The sequence below is a fragment of the Eleutherodactylus coqui genome, chromosome 3 (assembly GCF_035609145.1).
Source record: "Eleutherodactylus coqui strain aEleCoq1 chromosome 3, aEleCoq1.hap1, whole genome shotgun sequence".
In the NCBI taxonomy this organism is placed as follows: Eukaryota; Metazoa; Chordata; class Amphibia; order Anura; family Eleutherodactylidae; genus Eleutherodactylus; species Eleutherodactylus coqui.
Window position 1 is genome coordinate 55,929,103 of NC_089839.1, and position 26,363 is coordinate 55,955,465.

At 42.1% G+C, this 26,363-nt stretch overlaps 1 protein-coding gene across 5 annotated transcripts in view; it reads left to right on the top strand.

The window, feature by feature from the left end:
* The window catches only part of KIF16B (kinesin family member 16B), a 342,084-nt gene that overhangs the window by 209,131 nt on the left and 106,590 nt on the right, over positions 1–26,363 (top strand). For 3 of the 5 annotated variants that reach the window (XM_066595619.1, XM_066595620.1, XM_066595621.1), the window contains 5 exons: positions 2,874–4,217; positions 5,938–6,096; positions 6,491–6,599; positions 11,908–11,958; positions 16,216–18,791. In XM_066595619.1, coding sequence (XP_066451716.1) covers positions 2,874–4,217; positions 5,938–6,096; positions 6,491–6,599; positions 11,908–11,958; positions 16,216–18,261 — 3,709 coding nt within the window. In that variant the 3' untranslated portion in view covers positions 18,262–18,791. Of the gene's footprint in view, positions 1–2,873; positions 4,218–5,937; positions 6,097–6,490; positions 6,600–11,907; positions 11,959–16,215; positions 18,792–26,363 lie in introns of those variants that run through there. The other 2 variants (XM_066595622.1, XM_066595623.1) reach the window with 1 other exon arrangement.

Consider the following 26,363-nt stretch of genomic DNA (forward strand, 5'->3'; position numbering starts at 1 on the left):
AACACCTGTGGCAATGTGTGAGGCACTGACAATAATTACATCACCTGTGCAATACTGAGGAAATCCTGAAAACATGACCTGTTGGTGGTCCCTGAGGACTGGAGTTGGGGAACACTGGTCTAAAAGGTCAACGATCAGCTGATAAACATGCCAGCTGATCTTTGATTAGCTGTGAGCATAAAATTGCTCGCCGATTGGTTGTAGTAGCTCCCTGTGTGAACAGGGAGATGTACAGCCAGCCTATGGGTATGAAAACTTATTGTAAGGTTTTTTAGTCCTGTTAGCAGTGATTCTTTGCCTATGTGGTAGAAGCAAATGAGCGTCAATTGACATTCGATTCGCCCATGTAAACTCGGCCCATGTAAAAGTACATGGGAGGGTCCCTCTACTTAAAATTGCTTCACAACCACTTTGTCCTTCCTGGTTCCTGCTGACCAGGACATGTGACTTCTGGAGCCAACCACTGGCTATAGAAGGTCACTGCTGTGGCCAGTGATTGCCTACATCAGTAATATGACCTGGTCAGCAGAAACCAGGAAGTACAGAGTGGTTGTGAAGCAATTTTTAAGTTGAGGGAAAAGCCCTTTAACTAAAGGAGTTTTCGCATCAGAAGACATTATGTAATAGTCTCTCCCTTTGCACTGGCACTCCCTTTCAGCCGCAGTGGAAGAAACTGATAGACCGGTACAGTGGAGAGCCTCTTTGCAAGAAGACAGACTAAGATCCTTGATACCCCACTGATTATAATGTTCTGGCATAGCCAAGAATAATTTGCAAACAGGGTTGTCCCAACGCTACAGTAGTCACCAGTTGAACAGCAGTAACAGCGACCCCCAACTGTTTCAGACTCCCTAATGAATATGTACAAGATCAATGTTTAAAGACTGCTAAGATCAGCAAGGAAAAACTCCAAAATAAAAACCGTTTGAGGAAGCCGTGAACCATCAGGTGTAATCTAGAAATACAAAAACTTTATGTAGCTCATATTTATGGCACCTATCTACAAAACACAAGTATCAAAAATAAGAAATGTAATATAGAAGATCAATACAATAAAGGTTTTAGATGCAAATAAAATGGGTTAATGGTTTGGTCGAAACAGTTTAGAGCATAGATATGAAGTGAATTACAGAATAAATGGATAATATCAGATATTCAATCATAAAGACAAAGTATAGTATTAAATTAGAGAACCTAACAATCAATAGTACAAGGAATAGAAGTAGTGTGCACTGCTTGTAGAAAAAAGGGCCTAAATAAATGAATTCAAGTTATGGAATATTGATTAAAATTCTAATGATTGCATATTACTTCACTAAGAATAACAGACCACCAAATATAAACCTAAGTAAGAGGAAATAAAACAGATACTATGGGCATATGTACAAAAATATGCCAAGAGAAGGAACTAGGATCACCACCCTAGCGTTTCACCAGGAGGGATCAATGAATAATTGCAAGCACCAAATAATGCCCAAATTTGTGTCTGCAACTTGGGCTGGGTTTATACTGCGTTTTAATGTGTGCCCAGTCTTTCCTTTCCAGGGTTCCATCTGAATTGAGAACAGCCGTATTTAGATGGAGCTGAGCTATCAAACATTTTGGTACAATGTATTGTTGATGTGCAATCAACAAGTAGTCTCCTTGCATTTTGAAGGGGACATATGCCTATGGAGGAGGATGTAAATAATTTCTCATTGACCTAATTATAGCAGGGTTGCAAAACTTATTCTGGAGCCCAAGGGCTACATTGTTCTATTGAATCACTACCAAAGGCCACAATAAAATGTAAAGGAATATTGTCTTCTCAGATATTTGTGGCATATTTGAGTCCACTTCCTGGACTCTCACCTACTACAGGGAGAATGGAGATCCCCTTCTTCCGTAGTAGTACTCCAGGGTGGACGAGACAATCAATGCATGTGGCTCTTTCCATTTAAGACAATGGGTGTTATGGTAACAGCCTAGCAGTTCACACCCCCCATAAAGTATGGCATAGAAAACTGCATGCATTGATGGCCACTTCTAAATCATATATGCCTTTCTGGAGTGCTAAATGGGTAAGGGGACCCCATTCTCCTGACCTATGGGAGACACAGAGATGGCTACATATTGCTTTATTAGTACTTTCCTATCCCTGCTCGTGAGCTGTGCACCATTTTTCTTCTCTTTAATTTGGAAACTACATGTGAGCAGCCACACAAAGGCAAGCCTTTCTGTTACCAGATTGTTTAGGCCGCACAGTATCTCATTGTACGCCATATGTGTCCCCTGGGCTTCAGGTTGTACAGCCCTGAAATATTTTCATATACAACATTTTAGTTCATTTAGATTATAGCTAATTGTTTCTAAACTTATTTTCAATATAAAAAATATTTTTTCTCTTTATATTATACCATGAAAGTGATATTTATAGGAAACTTGTGCTTTTCTTTCTTTGATTACATGGCTTTTATGAAAGCCATAACCTTTTACCAAAAAAACATCAAAACTAGTGTGTCTTTTAGGAAATAACTGTGTCAGAATCAGACAATTGTATTCATCAGTCATTGTCAGTAGCACTTGAATTATAAGGAAGGCCTGAGTACTGACAATAAGAAATGAAAAGTTATACCTGGCTATTGATAACTGACAATAGGATCTGACAAGTGATTGCACAGTATGATTTCTCTATCAACTTTTACTTCTTTTTGACCCCTTAAACTGTTAAGCTTGCCATGAGTTATTAGAAGTGCAGAATAGCTTTTGTGTAACTTCTTAAAGAAAGTTTCAAAAGTTTTTCTTTTTCGTAACTCTACTATTGACCATAAATATGTGGTAAGATATTAGACTATATATAATGGCCTTAATGGAATGTATATATCTGGTTTCAGGAAAATGATAAAGGAGATGGAAGAAAAACAGAGATCTGAAAAAGCTGAACTGGAAAAAATGCAGCAAGAAGTTGAGTCTCAACGCAAAGAAACAGAATTCGTCCAAATTCAAATCCGTAAGCAGGAAGAGAGCCTAAAAAGAAGAAGCATGCACATTGAAACTAGAATGAAAGATCTCTTGGCAGAAAAGGAGAAATTTGAAGAAGAGAGACTTAGGGAGCAGCACGAAATAAAACTCCAGAAGATGAAACAAGAAGAAGAATCCTTTGCCAAAGTCCAACAAGAACTTCAGAGACTGCAGGATCTTCATAGTACAGAAAAGGCAGAGAAAATAGAAATTTTCAAAGAACTGGAAAAACTTAAAAAAGAAAAGGATGAGCAATATCTGAAACTAGAATTAGAAAAGAGAAGGCTGGAAGAGCAAGAGAAGGAACAACTGAAGCTTGTGTTTCGTCTTGAGGAACAGCTTCGAGAAAAACAGGAAATGATCCAACTTCTTAAAAGAGAAGATTTTCTGAGTCTTGAAGAAGAGATTCAGGTTCTTGAAGATGTTAGGGAGGATCTTTTACGAGCTAAGGAAGCTAGGTCTGAAGGCGAAGAAGACCCAGATGAGGTTGAAAAAGCAACAAATAAGTACAATACATTTAAAAGAATGCAGCTAGAGAAGTTGTCCAGTATAGTGGCTGATTTAAACCAACAGACCGAGTGCTTAGAACATGAAATCATTTTGGATCAGGATACGCTTGAAAGACTGATCCTTTCGAATGTAGATCACAATCGAGAAGATGATTGTTCTTTGACCTCAACTCCTGTGAGTGAAGAGCGGGATATGATAAAGCAAACTGAACACAGACTACATTGTAAGGAGAGGCAACTTCAGTATATAAAGCAGAACCATTTGCCAGCATTGGTGGAGGAAAAGCAAAGGGCATCAGAGATTCTGGACAGTGGTTTGCTTGGATTAGACAAAACTTTATATCAGATTGAGAAAGAAATTGAAGAAAAGGCTGATCAGCTTGCGCAATTCAGAGCAAGTAGTGACCAACTGCAACAACTCCAAGAAACTTTTGAGTTTACTGCTAATATTGCTCGCCAGGAAGAGAAAGTTAGGAAAAAGGAGAAAGAAATCCTTGAGTCAAGGGAAAAGCAGCACAGGGAGGCCTTGGAGCAAGCGGTTGCTAAATTGGAGCGTAGGCATTCAGCACTCCAAAGACAATCTACAATAGATGTGGAAATAGAAGAGCAAAAGCGGAAACTTGCTGCAATGGACAGTAGCCAGGAACAGGCCGGTCTGCAGGCAAGTCTAGAAGCTGAACAAAAAGCTTTGGAGCAAGACCGGGAACGGTAAGCTATTTCATGGGAGAGGAATACTGCATTTTATCATGTGAATTGCCATTGGGTTTTATATTGGTCATAAGGTGACAATACATCCAATAATTACTACTCTAAAACATTTGATGTGAATTATTCAACCTGTTATTTAATCCAGAGAATAGAATGTTTTTATGGTTATCACTTTTTGCCTTTTGGATATATTGGTCATCACTTCTGCTACTACTGGTCTCTAAAGTGTCCGCTTTGCACAGTGCTTTGTTGTTAGACTGGTCCCAAATAGCAAGCTGATCACAAGCTGCCCCTCTGGACTCACCATGATTAGCTGTAACCAGTTGGAGAACCTGGCAAGAAGGTTTTCAATTACCCTACAACATCAGTGCAGGAAAAATTAGGGATTAGAAAGCATTCAGTCCACTGTCTGTGTAATGAAAGAACACGATGATTCCTTAAGAGCAAGCCATGCTTTTTGTAGCTGCTCTCCACTCTAGCGCTACATTCACATTAAATTCTTAGCTTCAGGTTAGTTTAAAGGCTGGAAAAACTATGATGTAATAGTGGCCTTCGAAACCCTTAGACTATAAAAGCATCCATTTAACGGATATATCTCCAGTCGTTCCTGGGCTTTTCATAATGTATTTGATAAACAAATATCTAGTGGATGGCAGATACTACAATGAGGTCTTTGTGATCTACAGACTAGTAGTATGGTGTCAGTTTAACAGATACATCGTGAAAAACTCATGGCATATACGTTTAATAGATGCATGTGACACAGTGGCATCTGTTACCTGTAGGTTAACCACCACCACTGAATTACCATATGATTTAATTGCTGTAATAGTGTAGTCTACTACATTATTCCATCCTCTTGTTTTTGCTATATACCGATCTATAACTGCCAAAGACCTAAGGGACACTCTTTTGCCCTCCCTCTGACTAACTGATCCCTACAGACACATTTAGATTTGTATGAATGAAGCTTTCGTGGAACTCATGCTAAAAGTCAACACAATGTGAACCAATCTAACAGATGAGCATCCTGATGGGATTCTCTCATCTATTAACTCAGAATCCCCTAATAGAGTATCTGATAAGGGGTGTTCTAAACCAGACCATCCCTCTCAATAGCTAATCAACTGGAGTCCACTGCTTGTGACCCCGACCCATCTGCTGTTCTGGTGCCTTCAAAGCATAGGTCATCAATAACTGTATGGGAAACCCCTAGTATATAAGCATATTTCACATTATAGATATTTTTAACATACAATTTAGTTTAATCTGTTTACAATTGTATGTTTTTCTTCTGGTTTGAAGACCAAGGGTATAAGTAGCAGTTATATAATATCTTGCTATCAAGGAATCTAAGAAAGCAGCAGAGCGATTGCAGAAATTCAGTCGTCATGGCTTTCATGTCAGCTTGTCGGCAGCCCAGACTACATCACATTTCTAGACTAGATAAGTATGTGTCTGATTCTCGATGAGAGCTACTTGGGAGCAAGAGCATTTCCATTAATAACACTATATATTAGGAAATTGCTATTTGTGGGTGAACATATTATCCTGTGTTAAGTAGGCACAAATTGACTTTTTCAGGGTTTTTTTTCTGCTATGGATTTTCTGTCTTTCGTAGTTATATATGGTTTATGCTGAATTTAAGATTTCTTTGATTGTTGTTTTTACTTTACTTTTTAAGTTTTTTTTGCCATTATGGTTTATGGGTCCTCTTCAGATTATCGCAGGAAATCCAGCAGCTGAAGCAGAAGATACAAGTGACTGATCCACTTTCAAAAAATCTGTCAGGAGCCCTAGAAGAAAAGCCATCCCTCGCCAACTCTCCAGCGAGCCCAGTGAAATCTCAGTCGCATTTGCTTCAATTGAGTGATGACAGGTATATAATCATATTTAAATCCTCTTCTAAGTAAGCATGGTAAAACCTAGGCACAGCTATAATAACCACATATCGTGCCTGAATGCTTTTATCGTTTTAGGAAAGAGTATTGTTATTCCAGGTTGTACAGTAAAATAAAATAATATTGTACTAAAATGTAATTTTCTCAGCTTTTAAAGTATTTATGTGATTATATCTAAATTGCCTGGTGCCAGTGCTATAAGTGGATATTGCTGACAAACATCCCTTTTTGATTACGTTAGCTTTTTTAAACACTTTCTACAAGTGTAAATTGCTAGTCTTAAGTGTAGAAGAAAGCTTGTTTTGCCCTTCTAGCCATAGAAGCGGAGTTTACTTTCAAGACCGTCTGATTAACGTGTTTATGGTTACCCAGAATACATGCGTTTATCGAAGAAGAAGTGCAGAGACGGCTTCAAAATATTAATTTGCCAAACGAAGACGTCAGCAGCCTGAGTTTGTCCTACTCTTCAGAATCGGCAAAGGTATTGTGAAATCGATAAATCGAATTAGATGTAACACACAGTGAATTTTAGGAAACGCTTTCCAGTTTGGATTCACTGATTGTACCTATCAAGACTAAAAGGGGGTTGTCTAGTCACCGGACAACAATGCCCCTATAGTAGCTCCAACTGTCTTAAGATAACAAAAATAGGTTTACTTACTTGTTCTCTGCCACGAGGATCCAGCACTAGAGCCCCTTCATGGCCCCGTTGTTTGTTGCTAATGATGTCATCGGAAGTCACCTCACCACTGCAGCCAATTAGAGACTGTAGCATTTCCGTCTCGTCTCCTGGCATCAGTGCTCATATCCTGGACAACATGATGCCCCGGAGTTCAGAATGGTGCCGCTGCAGCCTCTGATTGGTTGTGTGAGGTGACTTCCGATGACATCAGCAGCAAAAAAAGACGCTAGGACCATGGCAGGGATACAGTGTTTGATGCCCTTGACAGAGTGATGGGGGTAAATACTGCTCTTTGTTATTTTAAGACAGTTGGAGCTAAAGGGGCAGGGTTGTCTGCTAGCCGGACAACTTCTTTAAATGGGTTGTATGGAATTAGGAAAGGATTTTGCATTTTTTCTAGAAACTGCCACTCTTGTCCATAGTGAGTGCCTGGTACTCGGTTTTTTTTTTGTTTTGTCTTGTTTTTTGTGTTTTTTAATAAGGATGAGCTGCAATACCAGATATAGGCAGCCCATGGACAAGATTGGTACTGTCTCTGTAAAAATAAGACCCTTTTTCCCTATTCTGGGCAACCGCTTTAAAGAGGATCCAACAGATCCTCTGACAAGCTGGATGGGCTGCATACCTTTGCAGCCAACATTCCTATTGATTGAATCACTGCTTTTATTTGTGTTGTAGCTTCCTTCATTTGCCCATAGTGGTTGACATGACGTCTGATTGACACTGGGCGGTGGAGACTGCCCACTTGACAATGGACTAGTATCAGATTCTGAAACAAATGGTAACTATTGCGGGTTGAGTGGGGGTACAGGAAGCGAAAGCTAAAAAGAGTGAACAAATCAGTAGGAACACAGTTGTAAATGTATACAGAATATTCCACTTGTGAGAGGATCTGACTGGTCCTCTTAAAAGGGAACCTGTTGTGATGACGCCTTTTGTACATAGAATCTATTGGATCCTAAATGTCTGGAGACCTATTGCACCAAACACCTGTTTGAGCCTCCAAAACACTGCATGTACTCTATTTAAATTACTTGTACATCTTGATCTGCTTGACCAAGAGGCACCATGTGACCGGAACCTTGGTACCTTCATAAAATATGAACATGCCTCAAAGCTTCAACATAACTATTGATACTGTGTTCCACTCAGATTCCTTTAAAGGCGTTGTCTAGTCACTTTTTTAAAAAATTTACTGGCAGCTGTCAGAAAATAACAAATGCAACTGTACTTACCTGTCCTCGTTGTGCGGTGATCCAGTGCTGCAGCTCTGCTGTTCACTCTGTCTCTGACAGTGGAAGTCTGGTGATTGTTTCCTGCCAATCAGAGGCCACTGCGTCACTGCTCGTTCTACTGGTATCAGCACTTACATTCATGATGCCAGGATGACTATGCAGCCTCTGATTGGCAGTCAGCAGTCACCTGGCTTCCGCTGTCATCAGTGAACAGCGGGAATGCAGTGCTGGATAGCCTGGACCAAGGACAGATAAGTACTGCTGTATTTGTTCTTTTCTGACAGCTGCACATGCTGTTACATTTTTAAAAAAGGAATCGGCAACCCCTTTAATTCCACAGGCTTTTTAATGAATGAAGGATTTTAAGACATTTTTTTCCCCTCAAATACAGCAACATTTTTCTCCATGGGTTCAGTCCGGTATTGTAGCTCGCCAATAGAGCCCAGCTTTTCAGTAGTAGACACAGTCAGTGGGCAAGAGTACAGACTACGCAATTTGTGCCATTTAAAAAAACAGAAACTTAATGGCACAAAAGCAAATGTAAAGCTTTCCTTTTGTTTTCCAATTTTAAAAAATCCCATTAAAATCACTGGTCATAGAAACGGATCCGTTTAATTCCATTGTAATTCCAGCTCTCTGCTCCAAAAATGGAACATAGGGACAGAAATGGAGATTTAACGCTAGTATGAATCCACTCTTAAATGTCTTGGCAACTCCGTTTAGAGGCACGTTGGGTATATATGACAGTGTTGCGCTCAGATCAATTTCCAGCCTTTGGACCACTATAATGTTATACTATAGAGCGCCTTAATGCTATCGGCTTTAATCCCCGCCGATAGCAAAAATACGGTGCGGGGGATTAAAGCCTCTCCTCCTACAAGAAAGCGGTAAGGTTCATAGTGCTCAATGAGTGCTATGTACTTAAAAGTGGAAGTGTTTCTTCTACTACACAACCTGGCCATCACGTGACCACCAGGTGACCCCTGTTACAGCAGACCTGCAGGGTCCTATCAGACCCTGATCAGCTCTGTTAGTGTCAGTGCAGGGGGATGTTTTCTCCTGTGACTGGGGCTCCTATTGATGCTCCAGCTACAGTGGAAAAGTGTGTAATCAGATAAAAAAAAGATAATGGGAATGATCCCCAGTGGTCTTATATGATGTCATGGGGAACATAGATGGTTAAAAAAATAGTTACAAAAATAAGAAAAAAAAAAAATACAATACAATAAAAATATATACATAAAAAAGAAAATGACTAGAGATGAGCGAGCACGCTTGTTTAAGGCAGATACTCGAGCGAGCATTGGTCTTCTCGAGTAACTGATTACTCGTCCAAGCAAATGCGGGGGTGAGAGAGAGAGATCTCTTTCACTCCCCCCCCCCCTTCCCGCTCTCCACCGCCGCCCCTCCGTGTTTGCTCGGACGAGTAATCAGTTACTCGAGAAGACCGATGCTCGCTCGAGTATCTGCCTTAAACGAACGTGCTCGCTCGTCTCTAAAAATGACCCAAAGCTGACGACAACCAAAACCATCGCTGTATATACACTGTAATCAGAAATTATACATATTCTATAACAAAACATCCTAAACCAAATGAGCAATCCATTCCCATACTTTAATTAGTATATTTCCGCTAAAATAAAAAATTTTTTTTTAGCTTTTTACCCCCAATAAAGCTAAAAAAGCAGATAAAAAAAAGTTTGTGAAAAAGATATTTAAAAAAAAAAAGCCCTATATATATATCATGTATAAAAATGCATCACAAATAATTTTGGTAGTTGAAGGAAAAAAAAATAGGGCAGTAAAACCGCCACATGGGTAAAATCCCTATAACGTGTCTGGATCTTTAGGTACAAAACAGCCTTGTCCTTAAGGGGTTAAAATGTTCTAGTAAAACAGGCTTGAATAACGCTGCTTCAGAAATAGAAGTAAAGCATGTGAATATTTGTAGTATTTTTTTATGATATTAGTAATGTATCTTTAGTATTTCTATAGCGATGTACGAAAAACCAATTCTATGACCCCTCACTGAAAACACAAAGGCAGTTTATAATCCTGTAGCTTTCTCCAGGAAATCACTGCATGCATGTCATTAAATATTCTTCTCATGTCCAAGAAAACCATTCTACCGCATGCAACATGGTGACACCCGGAGTGCTGTGGTGAAAACCCGATTTGCACTACTCATTTATAAGAGTCAGTGTGAGAATAATATAGCAGTAGAACACTGTCAAAAGCTTTTGGAGCTGTGAAATCCTTTCCTGACTTTGCCCATAGGCTAGCAGGAGTTGCATCTAGATTTATGCTAATGGATTAATTTTCTGGCCTTAATTGCTCTTAAATTCTTTTACATTTTACCTCTTGAGAGTCCTAACATGAGTTGGTTTTTCGTTGATTCTGAATGTTAAAAGAAGATGCAACTTCTGCATGGAGCAATTCTGATAGAAAAGTTATTATAAAGATGTAATTGCCTAATATAATACTTATACATTCCCCTGTTTAAATTTTCTTTTTTTAAGACTTTTGTAAAGTTTCATATGAGAGATTATACGGCCTCCAGAACTAAAGTGTGAGAGCTGTATACGGTGCCTAGCTTCCAACTTAGAAGGACCTATCGGAGGAGCAATGTGAGCTGCTCTCTGTTGGTCAGCTGCAAGTGTTTTCAGCATTGTTGATGGCGTTCTCCTCGCAATGCTATTCTTAGGGCCTATTGACCTCTGCATTAGGACTCCATTAGGGTTTTCTGCTTTTTCTTCATTTTTGGAGCGGAGAAACGGAATCTAAACAGAAATAAATGGATCCGTTATTTTTCTCCCCATTGATTTCTATGGATTTGGAAAAAAAGCAGAAGGCAAACTGTAAAAATGAAACAGTGAACTCTAAAGCCCTAATGGACCCCAATGCAGGTGTAAATGGTGTTTTCCAGACAAAAAATATTGTGGACTTATCCTCAGGATAGGTCATCAAGAGTTAATCCTCAGGGACCCGCCGCATGGGTTTCCCGATGATTTACTGATTGCCTGGTTGTCAGTGCAGTGGGCCAGTCGTGTCCTAGGAGATTGGACCGGAAGTGACTTAGCTGACTTCACTCCCATTGTAATCATTACACTTCTGGCACTTCCCCTTCTTGACACCGGAAACCGGCACAGACGTTGGAAGTGTAATAGCCGCTAGCGCTCCCATTGATTTCAGTTGGAGGGAAGCTAACTAGGCCACTTCCAGTCCTGTCTGCTATGACTCATGACCAGCCTGCTGCATTTACAGCTGGGCCAGGTGATCAGGGGATCCCATGCAACAGGTCCCCGGCGATTGATTAATGAGACGACCTATCCTAAGGATAGGTCATCAATAGTTTTTGTTTGGCAAACCTGTTTAAATATCTTTTTAAGTTGGATGACAGGCACACTACATTATGTAAGCTCCCACACTCTGGTTCTAGAACAGTAGTCTAAGGGCCTTTTTACATGGGCCGATACATCGTTCCGATTCCTAAATCCAACGGGAATTTGAACAATTGTAGTTCAGTGTAATTGCATGCCCCGGCTGAATGGTGAATAAAAATTCCTTCGCTTCTCGTTTGTCGTTATGTTTCTGTATGGGTCGTCCTGTGTAAAAGGGCCCTTAGAGTACCTGTTTTTGTCTCTCAATAGATAAGCTTTAACGTGACTCTAAACTTAAGTTTCCTATTAGGAAAAGGAAATCGAATCAAATGCTTTTAGAGCCCACTTGGCTTGTTTTCGAATCCTAAATACACAGTGCAAGGATAATATGGATTCCGTAGGACTGATACATAGTTGATTATTACATTTGCTGGACTTATTCTGGACTCACATTGTTATGGCTGTCGTCTTATTTATGTTTATTGCACTTAGGGGAATGACAATTTCCTGAATGGAATTAATCACAGAAAAATCAAGTATGAGGTATGTACCCATTTACCCGTTTGTTTTCAGCTGATTTGCATGCATTTTATAATTGGTGATAATACAGATGTGTCCACCCTTACCTTGGCTGGAATTGTATTAAAGGGGATTTCCTGGGTTATACTGTTGATTACTTGTCTTCAGCAGATTTGACAGGGGCCTGGTATGGTACTGCAGACTCGGTCCCATTCGCTTGAAAACGTCTCATTGTCGGGAGTGCTCGTTGGCGATCTGTGATAAATTAGCTGTTCTGAGGAGACAATAGCTATAAATCCTCATACAATCCAGGGTAAAAAAAAAATGTTTTTTTTGTTTTTTTTCCTCCCTAATATGGGGCCCTATGGGTGGTGGTTGGTTGACTGATAGCGTCAGAGACATCTGCCAAAGCTATCCAGAAAAAAACATATACATTTAACCCCTTGAGTGGCACGCCCGGAAATTTTCCGGGACGAGCTCCACTGCTCATAGCACCATAGCCCGGAAGATTTCCGGGCTATGTATCACTATGGGAGCTGCAGAGCACAATGCCACAAGCTGTGATACTGTGCTCTGCCTGCACAGACCCACAGAGAACAAAGCAAGGGCTTTGAAAAACCAGCAGAAGATATTGCCGATATGCCGGCAATCTCCTGCTTTGTTTACAGGTTGCCATAGAGACCATCGGCTTGTCAGAAGCAAGCCGATGGTCTCTGTGGCAGGTAGAGCTTGGTGCTTGGCTGTCAGAGGACAGCTAGGTACCTGCTCTTACAGCAGAGATCAGAGAAAACCTCCGAGCTCTGCTGTGTTAACCCTTTACATGCTGCAGTCTATGTGACTGCAGCATGTAAAGGGCTGTCACTGCAGCATGTAAAGGGCTGTCACCATCGGACCCCTGGAATGTGATCAGGGGTCCTGATGGGTCCCTGTGGAAGTCCCCTAAAGGGACAAAAAAAATGTAAAAAAAAATAAAATTTTATAAAAAATTATTAAAAAAATAATAAAAACACTTGTCTCCCTTTACTTTGTAAAAAAAATCAAAAATACAATCACACATGTGGTATCTGTGTGCGTCGTAATGACCCAGAGAAGGAAGTTAATGCATTATTTAACCCCTTAATGACATGGCCCCTTTTTTTCTTTTTTCCCCATTTCTTTTTTCCCTCCCCCCTGTTTAAAAAATCACAACTTGTCCCGCAAAAAGCAAGCCCTTATATGGCCATGTCAATGGAAAAATGAAAAAGTTATGGCTCCTGAGACGCAACTGCAAAATTAGTTGAAATTCAATAATTAGACCATTTTAAAAAACCTGCCCTGGTGGGCACGACAGGGTGGTAGGAAACCTGCCACTCAAGGGGTTAAACAGATGCTTTTTTTCTTTACCATGGGGGCCTATGGTAACCTATGGCTTCTGGTATCAGTCAAACATAGACATTTGACCCCCGGCCCCTTCTTGTTCATCTTTTGCCAGACACCTCGGAATCTGTTGAGTTAAGTTAAGAGAGGACACATCTCCACCTTAATTGATAGATATTTTGACATCCTTTATTTGTAACAGCACTTGTTTCAAAATTGCTGGTTAAGATTTTGGACTCCATATACCATCCATGTACTTTATGACTTTTTTTATTTAGTGTGACTGGAAGTTGCCGTGCTGCGAAAACTGTGTCTCTGAGTTTTTCTAAAAAAATATTCTTTGCAGCAGTAGTCATAAAACAGAGGAAACTTCTATAATTGCATATTCATCTGTTTGTAAAGTTCCCTCACATATATAGGTAAAAATATTTAGATTTGTTTAGAAATGTTGGGGACACTTATATCTTAAAACTTATTCAGACAGACGTATATTGGCCAGGTTATCACGTCCGGCCGATATATGCTGTCCCTCTCTGCATGGGGAGGAGGTAAGCCTGGCCGGGAGCTAGTGCACTGAGCTCCCGCCCCCTATCCGCCTCTCGCCACTGCTTGCAATGGGAGGGGCGGGACAGAGGTGGAGCTAGGCTGTGCCTGCCCCGCCCCCTCCCATTGCAAGCAGTGGTGAGGGGCGGAAAGGGTGTGGGAGCTCAGTGCACTAGCTCTTGGCCAGGCCCGCTTTCTCCCCTTGCAGAGAGGGACAGCGTATATCGTCCGGTCGTAAAAACTGGGCCGATATACACCTGTCTGAATAAGCCCTTAGGATGAGAAATTGTTATATTAAAGGGGTTGTACCAAGATTGAAAGTTATCCCCTATGCACAAGATAGAGGATAACTTTCAGATTTATGGGAGTCTGACCACTGGGACTCATACCAATGCGGAGAACTGGGACCCTGAAGGTCCCCTCATGAATAGAGCAGCGGCCGAGCATGTGCACCAGTACTCCATTCATTTTAGTGGAACTGACAGAGATAGCAGAGTCACAGATCTTGGCTATTGCCAGCAGCCTTATTGAAATGAGTAGAACAGTGGCGCGCATACTCGACTGCCACTCTATATGTGCAGGGACCTTTGCAATGCCCTATTTTGTGATCCGTGCACGCCCCAGCTTTTGGACCCCCACTGACCTGAAAGTTATCCATTATCCTATGGATAGGGAATAACTTTTATATATCTGTAACAAGCCCTTTAAAAGAAAGTCAAGCTTTTATAACATCACCATACATTCATCTAATTAAGTTAATGTGTCCTGCACCACAATAAAAAAGAAAAAAAAACTCAGTTCAGAAACCTCTTGTCATCGACAGTTAATACTGTCAGATCCTTACAACTTTACAGAATCTAGTGTGTGCTATGTCTGTTATTGCTGATCAGCACCATTGACTGCAGCAACCCTTGGTCAATAGGGAAAGCTGTCTTTTAGGGGAGGCCTTTTTGTAATATCATCCAAACTTTTCACAGTTTTTGTGGGACCTTAAACATTGGGTCATTAGCCAATTCTACAAAATTACCTGTATTTACAGTAAAAATGTCTAATGTCTATCATCAGTGGTCACCCATAGATTTTGCAGTAGTGTTAGTTGATGTCGTTAGTCTAAGGCAGTGTTCCCCAACTCCAGTCCTCAGGGACCGCCAACCGGTCATGTTTTCAGGATTTCCTCAGTGTTGCACAGGTGATGTAATTATTGTCCGTGTCTCAGACATTGCCACTGGTGTTCGTACCATAGGATATCCTGAAAACATGACCTGTTGGTGGTCCCTGAGGACTGGAGTTGGGGACCCCTGGTCTAAGGTGTACCATGGCTGTCGGGCTATGTTTAATTTTCTTAGTTGGTTGAGTTGTGTTCATCTCTAAGATAAAGAAAAGTAGTTCTGGAAGTTTTTGGATGTTGTGTCCTATCCTCCACTATCAGAATTTACATTAACATTGAATAAAACCCTTTCACAGGGGCAGAAGTAGTCCAAAACTGAAAAACCCTTCACAGACTAGACTAACTAAAATTGAATTTTTATTAAATACTATAAAAAACATATAAAGGGTACCTAAGATGAACACTAAATCATACAAAATGATGGCTACAATTTGTGTCGAAGGACAGTGCAGCTCTGCTTGAGCCGCCAATGCGAATAAGAACACTTGTAGCTGTTGCACCTCCTGTACACATAGTAGTTTTCTGACCCATTTCTTGTACCTAGTTTTCCATTTGTATATGCATTACCATGTCCCACGGTTGATTGGGATATGACCTTTCTGCTACGTTGCTCTGCGTGTATTGTTGCAGTTGCCATATAGTCTACTCTCTTAGTCCTGCTGAAATACTCCTTTTGTATATTGATCATCCAGTGCAATGTTCTATGCAAAGATATCTCTATTTTGCCATGTTTTGGTCATGTGATTTGGTTCTTAGCATTTTTGCTAACCATACCAAACAGTATCACAGATGAAAATGCTGGATTTTCTATGCCAGTGGCTAAATCTGTTGTCATTACTCACATTGAAACTACTTTTACTGCTGGTCCCACTTGCCAAAAAGAGGAACATAATAGCCAAGTACTGAGTCATGGGTTTCTAGGTCTTTATTTGTATAGTCTTACAGTTGTAGAAGGCTGAATGGGGATTAACGGATTTTGAAATTCTAAAGAGTATTTTTGTCATTTTAAGGATTAAGATACCAGAATATAATTGTCTAATTGTTTCTACTTAAACAATACTGTTCATAAATAAAGTGATGGAATCATGGGTAATTTGTAAATCACCACTAATCATACAATGATCGCTTCACTGGAATTAAATACTTGCACATAAAGGAAATATTAGATTGTTTCCTTTCTTTAACATTTTAAACAGAAAGTACAACATCCTCAGGCAAATCGTAGAAACACATCTATTCTCCAGATCGGAACAGTATCCTCACCGCCTGCGAAACAAGACAGAATGGTGTTCAATGAAAGACGGAATCTGAATCCTGTGACTGCTAATTTATATTCCTTCTTCACACAAAAATGTTCTGACTCTCAAGAGAAACATTTGAAGGAAGAGAATGAGAAAGGGAAAAATAGATCATCCATTAGTGAATATTTTGACTTTCTGTCTGACACAGAACGTGAACCAAGTCACCTTCTCAGTAGAAATCTCTCTAACAGCAAATGCGCTCATCAAAATATCTCATCTGCTTCTCAGCAAATTCCTGCCAAGACCAAAGGAAAGCATTTAGAAAGTGTGTCTAGTGACCGCGATTTCTTTAAAATGAAACCTGACCGGACTTTGTTTCAGCGGATGCCCTCCTCCGAGATGAAGACGCTTGATAATGAGCAACCAGAGTGCAATGATATATTTCACTGTAATCTCTTGGAGACCAATATGCTTCCTGAAAACCGTCTAAAGGAGAACAAGTGTTTCTGCCCAACTCACCAGGGTATCCTCCAACAGCCTCATGCTTACCAGCGTGACTCTGATGTGAGCAGCGATAGCTCTTTTTGCCAAGATACAACTCATTGTAAATACAGTTTTCAGAATCTTTTTAGCAAGTTTTCCTCTCTTTATCAGGAAAGGCAGTTGCCAACTATAAAAAATGTTATTAATCAGGCTAAGGTATTATGTAGTGTGCAAGCAAATAGTGCAAGGAATCTTCCTGGTCTCTCATTTATCAAAGATTTGCAGTTTGTAAATTATTTTCAGTTCACAAAGTCAAACCTGAAACAAGAGGAATCGGACGTTCTGGATCCGTATGAGAACAAGGTGAAAGTTTATGCCATTTGTCCAACGAGCACAAGGAGTACAGATAGTGAGAAGGTAATGCTGTTTGAGCTTTCTCCAAGAAAGGAGACGAAAGTTGTAAGAGGCCACCATGGCTCTAAGTTTGAAGATGTTGAGACAGGTAATGTTCCTTTGGTGCCACATACGTTTTTGAAATTCCCGAATGAACTTCTGGAACTAAGGAATTGCCCCATAGATGAAATTCTTGATCACTTCCTCGCTACTGTGCCAGACCTATGTATGAAAAAGAATGAATGTGAAAAGATTTACTGGCTTTCGTTTGGTAATAAGAGTCACCCTGAACCTCAACCCGCCTGTTTGCTCTTGTCTACATCAAATCTTAGCTTCGTAATATTCTCAGACACCGAACCTATGTTTGTTTTTTCTCTTCCGGTCAATTCATTGGAAGAGCTTCACATCAGGTTTGGAGGACAAAGCCTACAGCTCCTCGGTTCCTTTGGGGACTCCCCGGTGACTGTTTTTACATTTGATAATTGCTGTACTCTGCAACTATGTCAAGTCTTAACAAAAATGCAGGTGACTGATTCAGACTATGCAAAGTATTGTAGTCATCCACTCTTGAGACGAGATCTGATGGAACTGTCAACTGACTGGAATGCAGATCTCTCTGACCTTGTCTTTGCTAATGGCTTTAAAGTGACTTGTAGTTTCAAGAGCTCTTTAGCTGATGTTGCATATCTTCTACATGAAAATACAAATTGCACAAAACCAGCATTAGGAGATATGCACTTGTTGCTTTACACATCAGTAAGGGTAGAGCATGTGTATGGGCAATGTACCTATAGATCTCTGGCTCTAACTAATATATCTATTGCTCTTGTACATGATGGTTTTTTTCAGCCTAACATGAGCATTGCAAGTCCTTCGTCTTCACACTTTGACCAGATAAAACTGCATTCTCTTAGAGACGTGAAATGTATTATCTTAGCAGATCGGGACGATTTAACCAAAATCACCATTGCTTTCTCTAACAAAGACAAAAAATGTAACTTAGAGCTGGATGAAAATAATTTACTTTCAGTTATTTCTCAGTCAGACCTGAAAGAAAGCTTGTCTTTACCTGTAGATGTATGGAAACTAACGCTAAGCTCATACAAGCATGCACTTTTTCTCATAAGGTACTTAACATTTTAGCTATTATACAGTGCTGGAAAGCAAACCAGATTCAATGTTTGTGGGCTTTGTGCTTTTATAGTTGTAAAAAGAAGCATTTTTGCTGTTGATATGCTAGAAGTTGTTGAAACTAGACTTCATCTAGACACAAAGTATCATCAATGAAATATAAGCCTGTTTCCCAGTACCACCCCACATGTCATCTCCGATCCTCTCAGGACCTCCTTCTTTGTTCTGCTTTTGTCTGCTTCTCAGGTAAGCATCTCCAAGATTTCTTCTACACCTCCCACGCACCCCTGAGCTTACTACCCCAAATGATCAGAGACTCATACACCAAAGCAACCAGAACATCCACCTCTTCAGAAAAGTGCAGAACCTACAATAAATACTACTACCACCACTCTCGTACATTGAAAGCCCTCATGGACAGGGTCCTATCCATCTGTACAAGTCTTCCACCTATGTAGTCATGTTTATTGTTTTTTTTATTATGTACTTAAACTCTTTTCTTATGTACAGCAACCTTGGAATTAATACCAAAAATAGTCATTTTGATGGGAAATGTTAAAATTCAGTTTTTAAAGCCATTAGACATTTTAGGGCATTAATTTGGTGCATAAATCATTTGCAGAAAATTATACAAATAGGAATGCTTACCTTTCATCCATTTGTTAATATTTTCTCTGCATGCTCCCACCTTCTGGGATATTAAATGCTAATTGCAATCACAGGGTTGTGGATTTCTTCAGTTTGATCGTATCCAATACACCATTCAGCTCTGCCATAGAACGGAACCATTCAGCCTGAGAATTTAGTTTTCCTGCTCTCAAAATGGAACAACTGAAAATGGAATCCGTAATGTACCAAGCAGCAGTTGTTTGATTAAGCTCCGTATATGTAGGTGGACCAAAATCTGCCATATTGAATCGCCTAATAAAGCTTTCACACCAACAATTGCATATTGCAGTGAAGAGTTCTTTCTTATATATACTGGAAAAGGGACTCAAGCACCCAGCCTACAGTACCTCAGACAGTGCCATCTTAATGCATGGGCCTGATGGGCAATTGCTGAGGGGCCCCATACTAATCTATGTACGTTAACATTTCAATGCACCTTGTATCATATATGATAATATTGTGTGGCAGGATATTAATTTAGCTCCAACCTGTCTAAGCCATGTGCGAAGACTTTAACTTTGCCACTTTCTGTTTCACTTTCAAATTACCCATAATTCCTTTTGTAAATTACCCATAATTCCTATTGTAAATTAGCCATAGTTTCTATAATAAAAAGAGCGATTTCCCATCGAATGGATGTGTAGATCATCTTGTGAAGCGGAGTACGTGGTCTCGTTACTTTTTAGTGTAAGGTAGCCTGGCACTATGAACAAAAAGACTTAGACTACCAAGTTCTCCGGTCTAGGTCGCTGGTTACTAACTCGCTCGTCCTCCCGAGTTTTCTCAACATTGTTCCGTGCCTGCCGCATCCCCATGTAATGTATATTTACAGGTGAATAACCCTATTATCATGTTGATTAGTTGTTGCTGCACAGCATGTTATTAATGTTTCAACACCAATTTTTCCCAGTCGTCTCCACGACAGCACCAATTGAGATTGCCTCCTCCTGATAGGACAGGAACACACTAAGAGGTTAAAAGCTCCCCCCCTTCCCCACTTTCCTCAGTGTCTTCCTGTCCTGCCAGGAGGCAGGATCTCTGAGAGGGGCTGGTGGAGAAGCCAGCCAGGATTACTTACAGGCGGATCGGAGGTCAGTGGGTCAGCCTGTCCTCCCTTCCAAGCCAGACGACTCCCGGGACGCCACATGGGGTGGTAACCCCCGGGCCAGGTTCCTCCCGCGGCAGCCTATGGGGGTACAAAGCGGGAGCCTCAGTCCTCCCTGCAGAAGTTACAGCGCGGCGCTCCAGGAAGCCCTTCGACGGCGGGGCGCCGCGTCACGTGTCCAGCGCGATGACGTCATCGCGTCTGCATCAGGAGCGGAGGGGGCGGGGCTTAGCGCAGGAGCGCAAAAATTTTAAAAAATAGGAACCTGAGAGAAGCCAGAACAAACCAGCACTACAGGTCGCAAGGTGTCTGCAGCATCGGTATAGTAATGAGTGCTCCAGCCCCAGAGACAGCTGAAACCTCAGCCTCAGTGGCCGTAAGTAGCCAGTGCAGCAAAAAATACAATGCAAATATCCAGTGTATTGTGTATGGAAAAATTGCATATTTACCCGCAAAAATGCTTTATTTGTCAGGGGGATAAAAAAGACATCCCCCCCAGAACAAAACTCAGAAAATGCGTGGAATGCGGGATAAAACTGCCAGCTACGTACCAGAGGCCTCTATGCAAGGCATGCGTAGCTAGGCTAGTCAAAGAGGAATCAGGGGGATTCATGGAGGACGTTAGGGAGCTGGTGAAAGAAGAGGTTAGATCAGCCCTAACGTCACAGCTGGCGCCGCCAGCGAAACGCCAGAAAAGGGCGTATGTTCCTGACGAGCCTTCCGACTCCAAGAGTTCTATCGGGTCGGAGCAAGAGGAACAGGCGGCCGAGGAGTCCTCAGATTAGGAGGACTACAAAAGATACTTATTCCATCAGGACAACTTAACGGAATTGATTAAGTCAGTCAGGGCTACACTAAAAATGGAAGAGCCCAGAGAACCACGTACCCCACAAGATGAGATATTCGGGGGACTGGGGGAGAGGCGCAAGCATACCTTCCCTGTCCACAAGAATATCACCAAAATAATCCAGAAAGAGTGGAGGAAACCAGACGCAAGCTTCTTCTCCACTAGAGGGGTAAAAAGAAGGTACCCATTCGAGGAGGAAGTTTGCGCAAGCTGGGAGGAGGTACCTAAGGTAGACGTCCCAGTGGCCAAAGTAGCCAGGAAAACGACCCTGCTCTTTGAGGACGCCGCACAGTTAAAAGATCCCATGGATCGCAAAGCTGAGGGCCTTCTAAAGAAATCATGGAGGCAGCGGCAAACATATTTAGGCCAGGGATCGCAGACACTTGTGTGGCGCGAACTCTGGGGGTATGGCAAGAACAGCTACAGCTACACCTAACCAATAAGACGCCGAGGGAACAGATCCTAAATTTCCTTCCGATCCTGCGTGTGGCAACAAATTTCCTAGCGGACGCCGCGGCCGAAACTGTCAAACTCTCGGCGAAAGCTACAGCCCGGTCTAACTCAGCCAGAAGAGTGTTATGGCTGAAATCGTGGTCAGGCGACCTAGCCTCAAAAAATAAGCTATGCGCCCTCCCGTTCTACGGTCAATTTTTGTTCGGACCGGACCTTGACAAGATTCTAGAGAAGGCGGCCGACAAAAAGGGATTCCCGGAAAAAAAGCCACAGAGAGGGAAGACCTTCTTCTGGGCCCCAATGCAACAGCCAGAGGCCTACCGAGGCAAGGGCAAGACAGGCCGCTGGAGTTACCCCAAGGGGGGCAGAGGAAGGAACATCCTCTTTAACCCCCACCAGGGGGAGCCAAAGCAGAGACCCTGACGCCATCCCCGTAGGGGCAAGGCTGGGGAGCTTTGTGGATCAATGGGCCGCGATTTCCGAAGGCCCATGGATCCCAAAGATCTTACAGCAGGGATACCGGATAGAGCTGGTGTCCCTCCCAGAAGAAAATTCATTATCACAGGAGGCTCCAAACAACAGTTACACCTACTAAGGCAAAGCGTTCGGGACCTGCAACAACTAAATGCAATATCCCCCGTACCGCAAAACGAGGAAACCCAGGGCCATTATTCCAGGCTCTTCCTAGTAAGGAAACCCTGCGGGAAACAGCGGATGATAGTGAACCTGAAACCTCTGAACACCTGCATCAGATACAGAAAATTCAAGATGGAGTCCCAAAGGAGCCTACATGGCATCCATCGATTTAAAGGATACTTATTTCACGTACCGATCCACGAGGGGTCCCGGAAATATCTAAGGTTCGCAGTGGATATGGGCAAAGGAATAGAGCACCATCAATTCAGATGCCTGCCCTTCGGGATCTCCTCAGCACCCAGAATCTTCACCAAAATTATGGCAGAGGTAGCCGCCTACCTGAGGAAGAAGTCGGTCCTAATAGTACCCTACCTGGACGATATTTTAATAATAGCAGAGTCCAGAGAACTCCTAACGAAACACCTGAGGATAGTGCTAGAACTTCTCCAATCCTTAGGATGGATCATAAACTAGGAAAAATCCAGCCTAGATCCCGACAAACAGAAAACGTTTCTGGGTATAACGCTCGACTCAGAATCGCAATGCTCCTGCCTACCCGAGGAGAAAATACAAAAAATCCGACGGCTAGTCAAAACCTTTCTACGGAGACGATTATGCACAATTCGGGAAACCATGTCTCTCCTGGGAAGCTTGACGTCATGCATTCCAGGAGTGGCATGGGCCCAGGCCCACACCAGAGCCCTGCAAGCCTCAGTCCTATCCACGTGGGACAAAAGGCAGTCCTCTCTAGGGACAAGAATGTACATCTCCAGCGCGGTGATAACATCCCTGCGTTGGTGGACATCCCCAGAGAACCTGCGGAGAGGGGTTCATTGGCTACAAAACCCAGCCACTCACATCACAACGGATGCAAGTGCCTGGGGATGGGGAGCGCATGTGGGGAACCAGTTCTTTCAAGGCCCATGGCCTCAAAGGACAAAAGAACAGTCCTCAAATTACAGGGAACTACAGGCCGTATGGCAGGTCCTACAGCAGTTAGGGAACTCGCTACGGGACCAGCATATAAAGATACTGTCAGACAATATCGTCGCGGTCGCCCATATACGACACCAAGGGGGCACAAGATCTCCCGCCCTGCAAAACATCGCACAGAAAATTTTCCACTGGGCCGAGGGCCGGATCCTTTCGATCACGGCAACCCATTTGAAGGGGACGCTAAACCAAAAAGCGGACTTTCTCAGCAGGAGGCAAATAGACCCAGGAGAATGGTCTCTCTCCCTGAAAGCATTCAAAATCCTGATCAACCAGTGGGGGACCCCACAATTGAACCTGTTTGCAACCAGGGAAAATGCCAAAGTAAGCAATTTCTTCTCCCTCCGGCCAGGAGATCGTCCGACAGCAGTAGACGCCCTAGGCCAAGACTGGGGAGAGGGGCTGGTGTACGCCTTTCCTCCTATACCGTTGATCCCCAGAGTCTTACAACATTTCAGAATCCAGGTATGCACACTAATCCTGGTGAGCCCCTTCTGGCCCAAAAGAAGCTGGTTCGGTCTTCTAGCAACATTGAGCGTCCAGGACCCAGTAGTCACCTTCCCTACCTGGACAGATCTTCTATCGCAGGGGCCACTGAACCATCCGAGCCTAGACAAGCTCCACTTAACAGCATGGCTCTTGAGGAATCCTCACTAAAAGAGAAGGGATTCTCAGAGAGAGTAGTAGAAACGTTAATGTCCAGCAGAAAAAAGACTACCCACCTTATCTACCAGAAAGTTTGGAGAAGGTTTTCCTCATGGAGACAGGGAAGGGATCGCGGGGATTCTATCCCGGACATCCCTCTAATCTGAGAGTTCTTGCAGGAGGGCCTAGAGATGGGCCTCTCTCCAAGCACCCTGAAGGTCCAGGTCGCAGCCCTTAGCGCCATATGTGACACAAAGTTCGCAGACAACAGATGGGTCAACAGGTTCCTAGCAGCAGCAACTAGATTACGGCCTAGGCCCATAAATCTTTTTCCAGACTGGAACCTTAAATGGGCCCTAAGGGCCATGACAACGGTACCATTCGAGCCGATCGAAGCACTACCCATAAAAATGCTTACTATCAAGACCATTTTCTTAGTAGCCATCACCTCCGCAAGACGGGTTAGCGAGCTGCAGGCCTTGTCCATTCGCCACCCGTTCCTGAAAATCTCGGAAACCAAATTAGTATTTAAAACGGACCCGGCGTTTATGCCAAAAGTAGTATCACATTTTCATAGGTCCCAAGACAAAATAATCCCCTCATTTTTTATTAAACCTAAAAACGAGGAAGAAATAACCCTAAGCTGCCTGGACGTTAGGAGAGCAGTCCTAGGCTACATAGAGGCGAAAAGCCACTGGAGGCAGGACGACAACTTGTTCGTCCAGTTCAGTGGCCCAAATAAAGGGAGCAAAGCAGCGAAAAGCTCCATAGCCAGGTGGATCCGCCTAGCCATCATAGAGTCCTATAAGGCCCTCGGGAAGGAAATCCCTTTAGCTCTTAAAGCCCATTCTACAAGGGCAGTAGCATCCTCATGGGCCGAACATAGCTCAGCTTCGGTCGAGCAGATATGCAAAGCCGCAGTCTGGAAGAAACCCCACACGTTCGTTAAACACTATAGGGTAAAAGTGCAGCAGGACGAGGACATGGCCTTCGGCCGCAATGTCCTCTCGGCAGCAATCCCACCCTAGGGAAACTTTAGTTGGTACGTCTCAATTGGTGCTGTCGTGGAGACGACTGGGGAAAAAATAGATTATACCTACCCGATAATCGGGTTTCCAGTAGTCTCCACGACAGCACCCGTACCTTCCCCCCACCTAAATTGATAGAAAAGAAACTATAGAATATAATATAAAATATATATATATATATATATATATATATATATATATATATATATAAAATATAATTTTATAAAAAAAAACAAAAACCCCGGTTAAGGGAAAAAATTTAAGTTGAGCTCCTACCCCGGCAATTCGTTAGAATCCACTGAGGAAAGCGGGGAAGGGGGGAGCTTTTAACCTCTCAGTGTGTTCCTGTCCTATCAGGAGGAGGCAATCTCAATTGGTGCTGTCGTGGAGACTACTGGAAACCCGATTATCGGGTAGGTAGAATCTATTTTTTTGTTGGTAATGGCAATAAAATAAATATATTTTTAATTTTATTGCCAATTTATATTTTTATTGCTGAGAGTAGTTGACGTAGGGGCCCCAGTACACTGCTTTGCCCGGGGGCCCATAATGCTGTTAAGACGGCACTGACCTCAGAGTGCTTTCAGCTAACCTGCAGGCATCATAAAGCAGTCATTTAGGGATTAATATCCCATAGAATTTTTTACCACATCTATCGTCCAACAGACGCATTTGTGACCGAGTTATGGAGGCAGAATAATACCTTAAGGTTACAGTGGGTAGGATACGAAGAAAAAATAAAGCTGCCTGGGCGTACAAGTTAAACTATTCAAGTGAAGAATGCACCACCCCTCCCCCCTTTCCTTACTTTTTGAACCAGCATAAAGTAGTTTTAGGATTTTCCACATTCACTTGGGTTCCTCAATACAAAGCACAGATCCCCATACACCATCTCTTCTAATGAAAGCTATTTATGGGGAAGCATTCTCTGACTACTTGTGAGAAGAAAGCTTCTGGTTGCCCTGATTTAGAACAGCGAGGGGTTACCTTTTTGCAGTGCAGCATTTCGCAGTCCTGTCCCTAGGATGACCCAATAGTGCAAACGTTCAAGCTTTGAACATGTCTCTCTGCTTCAGAAAGAGCCGCTAGTGCTATTTTCTAGAAATGCCGGCTATGCTCAATTTAGAAACCGTCTGCTCTAAATTGTGTGTTCAATTCCCTTTTATGCTGTATGTCTTTGAATATAACATCTTTTGTCACAGTACATTGACATTTTTTAGATCTGACATTATAATGAATAACATATTGATTGGGGATATAATCGTGTTTTCTGTAGTTTATTGTATTCCTTGTTCATATACCGCTGCCTTTAAAATTACCCGCATTGTATATACGGATTCATACACTTGATTTTCTAATATTCAGTCTTCAGGTAATGTTTATGAAATTAGGTCCCTTATTATCTTCCTATGTCATTATGTAACATGTTTCCCTTTTCTATATATGTATTCATACAAGCTATTACTGGATCTCCTATCTCAATCACACTTGGATAGACAAGTCTCTATACACACTGAGGGTTTTATTATATTTTCCACCGTACTTTTATGCATCTCTTGTGCATTATGTTTTGATGTGCTTACACTTGTTAACCCTTTCCAATCCAATTTTGGATTCAGGGTTTCCTAAAAGGCTTTCTCTTTTTGTTATACAATAGTGCCATAGACGGTAAGAATACCCTGTTGGACGTCTTCTGACATTGGAGCTGTACAAGCTTCAATCAGAATGCAGGAAGACC